At 46.4% G+C, this 14,888-nt stretch overlaps 1 protein-coding gene across 11 annotated transcripts in view; it reads left to right on the top strand.

Annotated features, from left to right (window-relative positions):
• APBB2 (amyloid beta (A4) precursor protein-binding, family B, member 2) overlaps nt 1–14,888 on the top strand; it is a 261,166-nt gene that overhangs the window by 149,916 nt on the left and 96,362 nt on the right. For 6 of the 11 annotated variants that reach the window (XM_005877472.2, XM_014548707.1, XM_014548705.1 and 3 more), the window contains one exon: nt 12,705–12,913. In XM_005877472.2, coding sequence (XP_005877534.1) covers nt 12,705–12,913 — 209 coding nt within the window. The remainder of the gene's footprint in view (nt 1–12,704; nt 12,914–14,888) is intronic. The other 5 variants (XM_014548710.1, XM_005877464.2, XM_005877467.2 and 2 more) reach the window with 1 other exon arrangement.

The following is a 14,888-nucleotide window of genomic DNA, read 5'->3' as shown; positions in this document are numbered from 1 at the left end:
ATTATTATGGACTAGAGGCCCGGTGCATGAAAATTCATGCACTGGAGGGGGGTCCCTCAGCCCGGCCTGCCCCCTCTCATAGTCCGGGAGCCCTCAGGGATGGGAGGCGACCCAATGATCAGGGGAAGGCGACGCCCCATCACACCTCTGCTGCTGCCACTGCCAGCAGCGCAAGCCTCGGCTGGCTATGGTTACCTGAGCCTCGGGCAGCCCTGGGCGGCTTTGGGGCTGAGGGGACTGGGGGACTCCGGAGGCAGGCACGCAGCGGGGCTGAGGGGACTGGGCGCTGCCATCTTGTGGCTGTGGGCACTGCCATCTTTGAGGGCATGGCAGTCAATTAGCATATTCCCTCCTTATTGGCTGTGGGCGCCGCCAGCTCTGTGACAGTGTGAGGGTCAATTAGCATATTCCCTCTTTATTGGCTGTGGGTGCCGCCAGCTCTGTGACAGTGTGAGGGTCAATTAGCATATTCCCTCTTTATTGGCTGTGGGTGCCGCCAGCTCTTTGAGGGTGGGGAAGTCAATTAGCATATTCCCTCTTTATTGGCTGTGGGTGCCGCCAGCTCTGTGACAGTGTGAGGGTCAATTAGCATATTCCCTCTTTATTAGGTAGGATTAGATTTTTGGATTTCAGACATTTGTTGGTTTCACTACAAATTTTTCCCAGCACTTCTTAGAAAAACAGAAGTGAGGTTATCGAAATGGTCTGTAGCTTTCTTAAAATAAAATATAAATCACCACTCGTGTGTTATGTTTTTCTTTTCAACTTTTTTTTGAGGGGGAGGCCCTTAAGCCTGTGGCTTCTCAGCAGTGGCTGTAAATTAGGCTATTTTGTTCCTTGGTGCGTCCTCTACAAGGAAATAGTGTTCTCAGATATTTCATATCATCATAAGATTTTAATGTCTTCTTTTATAACTTGTGGGGAAATGCATGTTTTATTAGGTATTTAGGTGTTTAGAATAAGACCTTCTGATGATATTATAATATCTATAGCCAGGCCATATGATTCACCTCAATTATATGCATGTATAGGGATGGATCAATGGATTTTTTACCAATACCAATTTTCCCTCTGAATAATTTTCAGCTGCTTATATCTTGTGCCATTTAGTTTTTAAGTGTGTCTTTGCAGAGTTCCCCTGACTCCTGTGTCGTGTTTCCATTTTGGATAACAGTCTGTGAACAGAGGCACATTTTCCTTTTCATCTTCCACCAACATCGGCTCAGATCCTATTTACATACCTTCTCGGGGCTGTGAGCTAGAGCAGAAGCGGTCTCAGAGGAAGGATGTCTTAAATAATATAGCACACCCAACAAGCTATTTTGTTTGGACTTCATTTCGGCTGCTTTAATGGCTCCACTGCATGACATAAAGCAGCCCCCTGCTGATTAAAGAGGTGCCACATACTCCAGCATGTGTTCTGCATCGACAGGGCAGTGCCAGGGTTATCGTCTGCTTTTCTTGGTCTAAATAAAAACGGCCTTTTTAGTAGAAACGCCTTTGGCAAACTCTGAGACGTCTTCGCTTTTAAAAGGAATTGCACAGTGGTTGATACCATTTCAAAAGCGTTGTGTCCCCACAGCCGCGTTTGAATGAAGCCATTCGTAGTAATAATAACTCGGATTTACTGAGTGAGTCCCGTGTGCCTGACTCTGTGCGGGGCGCTTGGTTCTGCATCAGTCCCCTGCGGGCGGAGTTGTCAGCAGTTCTGTGATGCTCGGAGCAGCCAGGCCATTAGACATTAGGCCGTTTGTCTGAGGTCGCACAGCGAGCCAGTGTTGGGGCTCGGCTTCAAGGCTGTCAGCTGGCTCCAGAGCTCCTGTCTGCGATAGTAAAATGGCCCTGAAGCTTAAAATGTAATAGGGTGAGCTCAGCAAAGACTGTGTCTCCAGTGAGTTTAAATGAAGAAATACTGTGCGGACCTTATGCCAAAATACTTGATAAAAAGATACAAAGTATGTAGTGTTGCCAGGCCCAAATGTAAGGCCCATTTAAATAATGAGTCCTTAGAATATTTACTCCAAAATCTTTAACAGAAAAATCCTCCGCTATAAATAGCTCCCTATTTGAAGGACACTCAGATACCTTAATTTTTTTTTAAAGAAGAATATGGGAAAGGTGTTATGAAATTAACACTCCCAAAACTGTTAGGAGTTTTATTGTAGCTGTTAAAAGAATGCTACCCCAGGAAAGCTCAGTTGAGTACAGCGTGTGTTTTTCCTAAGGCTGGGATAGACATTTCAGGGTCTCAGTGATGCCTTGCAAATACATCTCAAGAAGTAGATGAGGCCCCAAAACTGTTTTTGGCAGCTGGTGGGGCAGGATTCTAAACACTTTGGGGCTCATGCTCTTGTTCCCATAGTCCTTGGGTTTGCCAGTCTCTGGCTGAGGACAGTTTTGCATCAGTTCTAGGCAGTCTCTTGTGTGCTGCTCGGAACCCTCAGCAAATACATAATTAACGATCTAGACCTCGAGTCTGGGCTCTGTGCTGCTGTCTTCAAAGGTTGGTAATGAAGCTGGAGGAAATGAAAGTCTTGTTTGCTGTATTCTGAAGTTCTGAGTCCAGTAAAAATAAAGGAACTAAAAAGAGGGAGGGATGGAGAGAGGGAGGGGAGTAGAGAGGGAGGAAAGGAGGGAAAAAGGGGGGAGAAAGAGAGAAGAGAGAGGCAAAGGAAGCAGACCACCAGATGATCAGAAAGAGTTTTAAAGCCAAATTCAAATGGCTTGGATTAAAGTATCTGGATCCCTCGGGAATAACATTGCTTAAAAGAGTAGCAGCAGCTGCAACTAAGACTTTGGAAGAGACAGTCTCTTCTTCTCTAAGAATGGGAGCGTTGTGCAAATTACCCTTCTGATTTTGAAGACACAGATCACACAAGACCTTCCAGAGTTTTCCTTTACATAGAGAGTGAATTCTTAGCCCTGGTGGCCTTAACGATGACTTTTCCATTATAACGACACGACAAGCTCTTTCCTGCCACATGGTCTTTGCACTGGCTGTTCCCTCTGCTGGGAATGCTGTTCTCTTGCCTCTTCCCCAGGCTCACCCCTCTAGTTTATTCCTCAGAGACCTTCCCCCACCATCCTGTCCAAATAGGCCACCCCGTCCCCAGGCACAATTGATCACATTTGCTAACTTGCCTTTTACTCATTACCATGTTCACAGCTTTTAGAACAGTGCTTGGCGTTTATAGGAGGCCCTCAATATGAAAGAATTAATGAATGAAAAGTGGGTGGATGAATGAATGATTGAATATATATTCACATGTTTTCCTTTATGGAGCCAGTAAGTTAGGTGGAGTTTGCTGGAAAGGGATGATTACCTTTTCTGTTTTTCCAGGCCAGTGGTTCTTGAAAGTGTGGTTCTGAAACCAGTAGCATGAAATCTGCAGCACCAGGGAGCTGTTAGAACTGTGAATCCTCAGACGCACTGAGTCAGAAACTCTGGGTTGGCACCCAGTGACCTTCGCTCTAGCAGGTTCTCTGGGTGACTCTGCTGCTTGAGAACCATGGCCCAGGGTCCCTGACGCCTGACCTGGGCCTATCTGATGAACCTCTGTATCTCCAGGCCTAAAGCGATGCCTGGCACAGAGCAGATAGGAAATGGTTGCTGAATGAATCACTCCATCGCCTCTTCCTCCCCACCCCCTCCCAGTGCCCTGCACACCGAAGGCACTGGGTACACACGGTGAGGAAGGGAGAGGCTGCCATCTGAGGACCCGAGGGAAAGGTCTGCAGACCTGCCAAGTCCAGAATCCCGGCTCACCCATTCCTCCTGCCTGTGGCCTCCAGAAGGCGAGGAATTTTCCAGCTGCTGCTGGTAGATGCTAATTTGTTTTCATTTGACCCTTGGATTCCTGCAAGTGAGCCCAGCAGAGAGGATGATTAGAAGCTGGTTTGCCTCACACACAGGCCCCGCTGGGGAGGCGGGAGGGGAGCAGGTCCCTGCAAAGACAGGGGTGGAGCCAGGCCAGTGGCACAGGCGCCAGAGGTGGCTGCAGGGGGCAGGTCTTGCCGCTCACAGATGGGCTCCTTGTTCCCAAGCCAAGCAAGGCTTCTGGCCCAAGAGGCTCCCAGCAGGAGAGGGGCTTTCTGGGGCTCTCAGCCTTGCTATTTTTACACGCTGACTTCCAGGCCCTGCTTCCTGTTCTCTCAGGAAGGAACAAAACTGCGAACAATGAAGGACCACAGAGCCACATTGAAAGAGCACCTCCCGGGTTCCGCTCCTCGTCCCTCGTCCACCTGTCAGCCCGTGACTTCGCCTGTAGCGATGCAGTGATGACTGGAGACTGTTAAGCAGCTTACGGGCAAGATCCTCGGGACAGATAGGAGGGGGAAGTAGGGGGGCTCCCAGCTTCTGACACGCTGACTTCCAGGCCCTGCTTCCTGTTCTCTCAGGAAGGAACAAAACTGCGAACAATGAAGGACCACAGAGCCACATTGAAAGGGCACCTCCCGAGTTCCGCTCCTCGTCCCTCGTCCACCTGTCAGCCCGTGACTTCGCCTTTAGCGATGCAGTGATGACAGGAGACCATTAAGCAGCTTATGGGCAAGATCCTCGGGACAGATAGGAGGGGAAGTAGGGGGGCTTCCAGCTTCTGCAGCTGCCTGAGGGGGAGTGTGATCCCAAGGCCTCTGATGGGTGAGCCCAGATGTGTGGGCAGCTGGAGCGGCTGCCCCGATTCACTGGAGGCAGATTAGGGAGTGAGGCCCCAAAACTGTTTTTGGCAGCTGGTGGGGCAGGATTCTAAACACTTTGGGGCTCATGCTCTTGTTCCCACAGTCCTTGGGTTTGCCAGTCTCTGGCTGAGGACAGTTTTGCATCAGTTCTAGGCAGTCTCTTGTGTGCTGCTCGGAACCCTCAGCAAATACATAATTAACGATCTAGACCTCGAGTCTGGGCTCTGTGCTGCTGTCTTCAAAGGTTGGTAATGAAGCTGGAGGAAATAAAAGTCTTGTTTGCTGTATTCTGAAGTTCTGAGTCCAGTAAAAATAAAGGAACTAAAAAGAGGGAGGGATGGAGAGAGGGAGGGGAGTAGAGAGGGAGGAAAGGAGGGAAAAAGGGGGGAGAAAGAGAGAAGAGAGAGGCAAAGGAAGCAGACCACCAGATGATCAGAAAGAGTTTTAAAGCCAAATTCAAATGGCTTGGATTAAAGTATCTGGATCCCTCGGGAATAACATTGCTTAAAAGAGTAGCAGCAGCTGCAACTAAGACTTTGGAAGAGACAGTCTCTTCTTCTCTAAGAATGGGAGCGTTGTGCAAATTACCCTTCTGATTTTGAAGACACAGATCACACAAGACCTTCCAGAGTTTTCCTTTACATAGAGAGTGAATTCTTAGCCCTGGTGGCCTTAACGATGACTTTTCCATTATAACGACACGACAAGCTCTTTCCTGCCACATGGTCTTTGCACTGGCTGTTCCCTCTGCTGGGAATGCTGTTCTCTTGCCTCTTCCCCAGGCTCACCCCTCTAGTTTATTCCTCAGAGACCTTCCCCCACCATCCTGTCCAAATAGGCCACCCCATCCCCAGGCACAATTGATCACATTTCCTAATTTGCCTTTTACTCATTATCATGTTCACAGCTTCTAGAACAGTGCTTGGCGTTTATAGGAGGCCCTCAATATGAAAGAATTAATGAATGAAAAGTGGGTGGATGAATGAATGATTGACTGAAAACTACTGGTCCATTAAATAAAGTCCAAGGTACTTATTTAAATATATGCATTATTTTATGTAGGAAAAGAACTACAAAACAAATTGGGGCTATGAAGACGAAACACAATGAAGTATAATAGGCCCGTGGTGCCCCAGAAGACATGTTTTGTATTTTTCCTTGTTGAATATATCGATAAAACAAAACAAAACAAAACAAAAAACCAGCCAGCGTGGCTCAGTGGTTGAGCGTTGACCTATGAACCAGGAGGTCACGGTTCGATTCCCGGTCAGGGCACATGTCTGGGTTTCGGGCTCGATCCCCAGTGTGGGTTGTGCAGGAAGCAGCCTATCAATGATTCTCTCTCATCATTGATGTTTCTGTCTCTCTCTCCCTCTCCTTTACTCTCTGAAATCAATAAAAATATATTAAAAAAGAAAGAAACAAACAAAATCTCAGTTCAAAGTCTCTTGACTTCCAGCCCAGAATTCTCAGCTCAAAGTCTGTTGACTTCCAGCCCAGAATTCTTCCCAAAATTTCCTTTTGCATTTCTTTTTATACATAAGAACATTCACGTGCACCATCCAGGGAAGGAGACATCACTCTAACCAGAAATTAGCATCCCTGTGGGTTGGGAGTTGCTCCCTTTGGTGAACTTGCACAGAACTCATTTCCTCAGAATCCCTCTTTTGCTAAGTGCCAAGTTCCAAATCCCCATTACTCAAGGACTTCATTCATTCATTTCTCCCTTCTTCTTTATTCCTTCTGCTTCCCATCCATTCATTTATGTATCCATCCGTTTATCCATTCACCATCCATCCAACTCAATGTTAGTGAATACCTGCTGTGCTAGTTCTTGGGAATATGATGGTGAACAAGACCAGCATGAGGTCTACTTGCCCTCATAGGGCTTGCAGCCCCTTACAGCCAGTGTGGGATGATGTGGAAAGGATTCTGTAAGTGGTTCTGGAACTGTTTACAATACTATAGATGTGCCCACCTTACTTCCTCGATCATCATCATTTCACCATCATCAATTTTTACTCCCTCCCCTTTCTTTATTCCAATGGAATCTCAGCAGAAACTCAGAATATAAAATAAATATAAGTGGGTGGGTCTGGTTAAAGACAGAACAGCCCAGTTAGTTCCTGCCCTGCAACCCACAATTCCTTTCATTTTGCCCTTGAGGTATCTCCTCACACAGCCAAACCTGAAGACCATTGACCTTGGTCTCTGTCCTTAGTCTGACATCTATCTATATAAAAGGCTAATATGCAAAGTGTCCCCTCGGGAGTTCAACCGGGAGACTGGGGGTTCGATCACTCACTATGACATGCTTTGGCCACCAGGGGGTGGCTCGGAACAAAGGAAGGCCCTGGCCATCAGCCGGCAGCCAGGAAAGGAAGTCAGCTCCTTGCTTTTTCTTCAGCAAAACCTACGTAATTTTCTGGGAATCAAAAGGAGTTGGAACTTTCCCCTCTGATAACCTGGTATTTGCAGACTTTCCTGTTTTGCTGCAGCCTGCGTGCCCTCCTGCATGCCCTCTCCACTGTGGTGTCCATCTGAGGGCAGCCACTTAAGCTGCTCTGCAGTATTTTGAACAATCTTATGACAGAAGCAGTTTCTTGGTGTTTAGATGGCTTGGCCCCGCTGTTCTCTTGCCTTCGCTATGGTGTCTAGCTTTTTTTTAAGCAATAAAATTCTTTAAAACAACTGACCCCTGTTTTCAAGGAAAATGATACATACAAGATCAATATGTAAAACTGAGAGCCCTCATTAGAGAAAAATGGTGCGATTGTGTATGAAAGGCCCTGGAAGGACCTGGAATTCCACCTCCCTGCACCACTGTCTTCCTCCCCAATTTGATAACAACTGAAAACTACTGGTCCATTAAATAAAGTCCAAGGTACTTATTTAAATATATGCATTATTTTATGTAGGAAAAGAACTACAAAACAAATTGGGGCTATGAAGACGAAACACAATGAAGTATAATAGGCCCGTGGTGCCCCAGAAGACATGTTTTGTATTTTTCCTTGTTGAATATATCGATAAAACAAAACAAAACAAAACAAAAAACCAGCCAGCGTGGCTCAGTGGTTGAGCGTTGACCTATGAACCAGGAGGTCATGGTTCGATTCCCGGTCAGGGCACATGTCTGGGTTTCGGGCTCGATCCCCAGTGTGGGTTGTGCAGGAAGCAGCCTATCAATGATTCTCTCTCATCATTGATGTTTCTGTCTCTCTCTCCCTCTCCTTTACTCTCTGAAATCAATAAAAATATATTAAAAAAGAAAGAAACAAACAAAATCTCAGTTCAAAGTCTCTTGACTTCCAGCCCAGAATTCTCAGCTCAAAGTCTGTTGACTTCCAGCCCAGAATTCTTCCCAAAATTTCCTTTTGCATTTCTTTTTATACATAAGAACATTCACGTGCACCATCCAGGGAAGGAGACATCGCTCTAACCAGAAATTAGCATCCCTGTGGGTTGGGGAGTTGCTCCCTTTGGTGAACTTGCACAGAACTCATTTCCTCAGAATCCCTCTTTTGCTAAGTGCCAAGTTCCAAATCCCCATTACTCAAGGACTTCATTCATTCATTTCTCCCTTCTTCTTTATTCCTTCTGCTTCCCATCCATTCATTTATGTATCCATCCGTTTATCCATTCACCATCCATCCAACTCAATGTTAGTGAATACCTGCTGTGCTAGTTCTTGGGAATATGATGGTGAACAAGACCAGCATGAGGTCTACTTGCCCTCATAGGGCTTGCAGCCCCTTACAGCCAGTGTGGGATGATGTGGAAAGGATTCTGTAAGTGGTTCTGGAACTGTTTACAATACTATAGATGTGCCCACCTTACTTCCTCGATCATCATCATTTCACCATCATCAATTTTTACTCCCTCCCCTTTCTTTATTCCAATGGAATCTCAGCAGAAACTCAGAATATAAAATAAATATAAGTGGGTGGGTCTGGTTAAAGACAGAACAGCCCAGTTAGTTCCTGCCCTGCAACCCACAATTCCTTTCATTTTGCCCTTGAGGTATCTCCTCACACAGCCAAACCTGAAGACCATTGACCTTGGTCTCTGTCCTTAGTCTGACATCTATCTATATAAAAGGCTAATATGCAAAGTGTCCCCTCGGGAGTTCAACCGGGAGACTGGGGGTTCGATCACTCACTATGACATGCTTTGGCCACCAGGGGGTGGCTCGGAACAAAGGAAGGCCCTGGCCATCAGCCGGCAGCCAGGAAAGGAAGTCCCTGGCCGGCAGCCAGAAGGCCCCAATTGGCCCTGATCACTAGCCAGGCCTAGGGACCCTACTCATGCACAAATTTTGTGCACCGGGCCTCTAGTAATTTCATATTGTGCTAGTGCTCTGTCTGTAGCTGTTCTCCAGCTATGCTAATGCCCCAGCTGTAGAGGAAGCTAGGATAAATGTGTAAACGCAGACCAACAGACCTCAGAAACCCCAGAAGTGGTAATGAGTAGCCTCTTTATGTCCTTTCAGTTTCTAGCCCCAGAGCTTGTCATGGAGCCACTGGAATGGGACAGGGGAACACCCTTGATCGTTTTTTCCCACGGTCCCCAGACCCATGTATTTACCTGTCCTGTCTCAGTTGAGATGCTGAAAACAATGTAACTGCAGAAACAACCTCCTAAAACCAACACAGGACAAAGGAGTTTATGCACATGTTTGTTTGGACTTTGGGTAACTTGAAATTATTTAATCATGCTTAATTTCCTGCAGGGGGAGGGGAAGTTCCATCATAATTTGAGACAAGTGGCAGTTTTGCCTCTGGCAGATTTAAATGAGAAAGTGAATGCTGGGATCCAAACAGCCTCATGAATGTACATCTGTGCCCATAGTCTTAATCAACCTCTTTGTTTCGCTTCTTTCTTTCCTGTGGTGGTTGTAGCAGCCTCTGCGCCGCCTGCCCACGTGATGCAGTGACATTTGCACAGGGCAAGGCCCACAGGCTTTCTCATTTGCATTGCACTCCAGCCTTTTCTGAATGGCCACCGAGAAAAGGACCTGATCCTTAGAATAAAGTGATCCCCAGATTCAGAGCTCAACTTTCTTAAGTTTTTCTACCCGACTGCAGTGATGGGCTGCCTGTGATTCCTCCATTGTGCCTCTGCCTCTGTGAATTTATTATTATGTTTCTCTTCCCTCTCCTGTCTTCTCTAGCACTTTAATCCATTTCAGATTCAACTCAAAAAAAAAAAAGTCAAGAATGAGATTTTCAAAAAGCAAATAGCTATTTAGTAAACTTATAAAATATTCACATAGGCCAGGGAATGGCTGATTTATTTTATTTACCACCTCCCCTACAGTGTTTAAAAATAATTTCTTGAATTTGAATGCCTTTGGACTTTGCACATGCTTGCCAGTTTGCCACAGTCCCCACCATTCTCTGTCGTATTTCACACCCATGTGACTTTATATATGTATATTACTGGCCTGGTTTTATAGTCAGCCTGGTCCCTTCCTGAATACCAAAGGTTTCCCAGGCCGTCTTCCTTGAGAGTCTTCTTTGTGCAATTTAGAGTTCTAGAGTTTTATAAAAAGCATTGCTACTGTGCATATATTTATATCAAATGGGAGGAGTTATTAAAAGGTAGAAATACAGTATCCATTTATAGAAAGTGGTTAAAAGAAAATAAAAGTTGTACTCATTGCTGGGAATGTTATAGGATATCAGGCAGTAAATCTTACTAATAATTTATAAATGAATTCAATAGATTTTGTGCATAACTTGTAAATTTCACCTAGGTAGTTAAGTCTGGATAATGGAGCAAGGTAAGCCTGAAACATCGTGGGAGGCACAAATGACAAAACTGAAGCTGTCCTGCTTTGGGCACATCATGAGAAGGCAGGGCTCTTTAGAAAAGACAATCATGCTGGAAGAATAGAAGGCAGCAGGAAAAGAGGAAGTCCAAATATGGAGTGACTTCATGAAAGAAGTCACAGGTCTGTGTCTACAGGAGCTGAGCAGAGCTGTTGAGGACAGGACACTGTGGACATCACTCAGTCACAGGGCCGCCAGGAGTCAGAGCTGACTAAATGGCACCTAACAACAAATAGAGCCTTGATTTGATCATAGGATTCTTGGAGGTGTTGAATAACTTGATAGTGAGTGGGTCCTTTATATAAATACTAGAGGCTCAGTGCATGAAATTCATGCATGGGTGCGGTCCCTAGGCCTGGCCAGCATTCGAAGCACAAGCATCTGGAGTGGAAGGGCAGGTCCCAGCTGACCTCTGGGCCCCCCGCGTGTCCCCCTCTGCCTGAGTCATGGCGCCCGAGTCCCCACACGGAGATGCAGTGAGCGCGGCCAGATGCCGTGGGCCGGGGCGCAGCGTGGGCTTCTGGGCCACCCAGCAGTGCCACACAGAAGCCAGATGGGCAGTGTGCTCTCTCCCAGCTGGCCTCGAAGACCGGCTCCTGCGCGAACCCATGGGGAGCCCCTGCAATCCCAGTGGCTGCGGCCCGGCTCATTCAGAAGAGGTTGCATGGGTGTGGGGTGGCCTCCTTGCAAGCACCTGGCACCTAAGTGTGGGGACTTCCTTGGCTCGTGAGCCCTGGTGTCCCAGGGGAGGGTAGCAGGAGGAGTGAGAGCGAGCTTGGTGGACACCCCGCATTCTCACTGCACCTCTATTGCAGCCCATGCCCAGGCAATGTGGGAGGTTGGCCATCGCCACCCACCCCCTGTTTCCCATCCCAGCCCAGGGCCTGGCCCCGATTGGGCAAGCAGGACCTGCAAGCCGCTGGTTGCCATCTACAGGGCGATTGTCGGGGCGATCGGGCCCCCGCTCACACCTGCCTTGGCCTGGCGCTGCCTGCTCACCTGCTCCACCATCCTGCTGTGGTCCCGCTCTCATCAGGGCCCATCGGGGCCAGCGGCACCTCCACTGCTGCCTGCTGCCAGCACCATGTCGCTGACGCCCGCCATGTTCCACGCCACCCCCTGGTGGTCAGCAGATGTCATAGTGAGCGGTCGAACTCCTGTTTGAACAATTTGCATATTAGGCTTTTATTATATAGGACTAGTGGCCAGGTGCATGAATTTGTGCACATTGAAAGGAAATTAATTAGAAGAAATATTTTAATATCATTATTCGCCCTTTTGCTATAATAGAAGTGTCAACCAAATTCACAATCGACAATGACAGATGGAAACACACACGTGCAATTGGCGCCAGCGAGAGCTTTATATGTATCGCACATGTGGTAGTCAACTTAGCCTTCTATAGATATAGAATAAACTTGCTTAATTAGACCTACTTTCTGGTATAGCTAAACTTTTTCCAGCCCAGTGAAGCATCTCAACTTCTCTTTCAGGTTATTGTCAGCAACACAGCAGTAAATATCAGCATGAAGCGGATTATTATTGTAGATCACGCAGGGAGAACAAAGGGTAAAATGTTTAACTGCAGCAGTGTTTGACTATATTCTGCACAGTGAGACAACCTGAAGTCATTTTCAAGGCCACCATTTCTTCTTTTCAGTCAAGTCAAGTTTCTAAGTTTTCTAAGTCTCCATTTTCCAGCTAATGGAAAGAAAATAGGATTCCACCGAGTCTCCTATCTACCTACTCCAGGACTTCTGTGAGGATCAAATGAGATGAGGCATGGGAAAACGCTTCACAGACATTTGGTTAAAGTGTAAATGTTTCCACCTGGCTATAAAGCAAGTAGTGTTCCTGGGCTGAAGAAACTGCAAGAAGGCTATTCGCTAGGGAGAGGAAGTCGGGCGTTGCCACATGACGTCATTACCCGGACAGACACTTAGCGTATTAGCCTTTTACATATATACTAGTAGATTCTCAAACATCATCCTTCCTTTCCAGTTCTTCCCTTGTTTTATTCCATATCACCCTTTTACCATGCTCTGTGTCTGTTGGATGGCTGTGGTTCTTCTTTCTTGGGCTCTGGACACGTCTGTCTATGGAATTCTCCTGACCGTTGGTACTAAACTTGGAAGACTGTAATTTGTTTCCTCTTTTAACAAAGCCCTCTCCTTTTTTTCCATTTCCCAGCAGATGTATGGAGTGATCACTCATTTCAGACCGACCCGGATTTGCCTCCTGGCTGGAAAAGAGTCAGTGACATCGCTGGGACCTATTACTGGCACATACCAACAGGAACGACACAGTGGGAGCGCCCTGTCTCCATCCCAGCGGACCTTCAGGGATCTAGGAAAGGCTCGCTTAGTTCTGTAACGCCATCTCCCACCCCAGAGAACGAGGTAAAACGGAGTCTCTTTGTAACGACTTAGTAGAGTGGATGTAACTGGTGATTTCTCTTTACACTCATTGCTTCTGCCCCAACAGGTCATCAAGGTGAGCTTTTTGATTATCGTGCATGTTGCATTTGAAACCTCAGTAATGCTGCCTCTTAGTAAATAGTGTTAATACCATCTTTCAGGGATGTTTTCATTTTTTAATGGCTTTTGATCTCTTGAAACACTGTTTTAGGTACACAAAGTAAGAGGGGCTGATTAATGAGAAGTGGTTAAGATTCCCCAGGGCTCCCAGAGGCAATATTTTACTCTGTAGGTGCCATTGCGTGGTGCTGACTCCATAAAATATTTACACACAGAAGAACATCTCTTGGCCAGACGTCTTATAATTACTGCATATCTTATTATCCTTGGGTTCATTGGGTTGCATGGAGAGGATGTCAGTAAGAATAACCCTTGAGAGCCCTTAAATGCTTAATTTCTATTTTAAAAACAGGATGTTTATTTAGCCAGAGTGACCTGATTTTAGAAATAATGAGCAGCATAAATTTTTGCTATCCCTGAGGAAGAAATCTGAATGTTTAAACAAAGAATTGAGACATTAAAAAAATTCCATTGTGGTATTTATTAATATAAAGAGTATTTAGTCATTGTGAATCCTGATAATGAAATAGTCAAGAGAATTACATTTGGAAAAGGTCACAATTAAATAATGGCCTTTTCTTTCTTTTTTTTAAAGAAAAGTGGTTTGATCACTGACACCGAGACATTTTTGCTTTTCTCTGACCACAATCTTGTTTTTTAAATAACCCATTTTCGTTTACTTCTGGGACATGGATGACATTTGAACTGCATCTCTTACCTGCAAAGCTCCTCCATATATTTGCAGCTATTATCACCCTTCCTGTAGGAAACAAGAAAGAGATCTTGTTTTCTACGTCTTTGATTATTTACTTGCTCTTCTCTGGGAGGCAGTAAAACCTACCTTCCCACCACATCCTGCTGTTACCGAGCCACGTAGGATTTTGTTGTTTATCACTGGGCGATTTTGATAACATTTCATTGAAGCTTCATATTTCTGCTCCCTGAGCAAATTCCACTCAGTCAATTATTCATCTTGTGTTAGGTGCACTGGGGGGTAAAGATGAACGAACACAGCCCTGATGCTCAAAGAGCTTGGCATGGAGTCTTCCTATCCCAGAAATGCTTCTTGGCATTTCTCCCTGAACCATGGGGTGGCCTCCCAGAATCTGAGCCAGTTCTCACTGAGGCACGGACATCCTCTCTCTCCCTTACCCACACACCTTTGCTCTTGGCACCTCTGTTACAGTCTTTCTCCATTCCAAGGCTTCGTTCCCCTATTGCGACCCTTCAACCATCCTCACCAATGAGAAGTGCCCGATAGCCAGACAATGCCAGGGTGGGAAGGGGCCATTTGACACCAGTATCCATACATCGGACACAGGGAAACTGAGGCACAGAGAGGTCAGTGACCAGCAGCAATACTGGGTGTAGAACTTGGACTTCCTAAATCCTCCTGAATTACAGGCCCGAGTGCTTCTCACTCCTCTCCCTTGGCTTTGGGGGTTCAGCCTGCTCTGCTTTCGCATGGACCCAGAAGAGAGGAGATTAGAGTATCTTTGAGTTCCCATTTGTGTTCAGTAACTCCCTTGTCCTCTGTATGTGGGAGAAATGAAATCCTCCTAAAGCTCGCCTCCTGGGGCCAGGATGTGGGTGTGGTGGTGTCCAGGAGGGCACCCACAGTTTCTGTGGTCTCGGATTTTTATTTCTTCAGTGACTATAGTAGACTTTCATTCCTTGTTTTGGGAAGAATGCAGCACAGGTGGGCAGCTGGCCCTGGGGCCAGTGTCAGGTAGCAAGTCCACCTCTCACCCCTGAGCCTTTTTCTGATGCCCAGTTTTGCCTCTTCTTCCCCCTCTCCATGCCTGCTTCCTTCTTCCCATCCCCGGGTTGTGAGTTC

The sequence above is a fragment of the Myotis brandtii genome, unplaced genomic scaffold (assembly GCF_000412655.1).
Source record: "Myotis brandtii unplaced genomic scaffold, ASM41265v1 scaffold520, whole genome shotgun sequence".
In the NCBI taxonomy this organism is placed as follows: Eukaryota; Metazoa; Chordata; class Mammalia; order Chiroptera; family Vespertilionidae; genus Myotis; species Myotis brandtii.
This window is presented reverse-complemented; position numbering and strand designations above follow the sequence as displayed.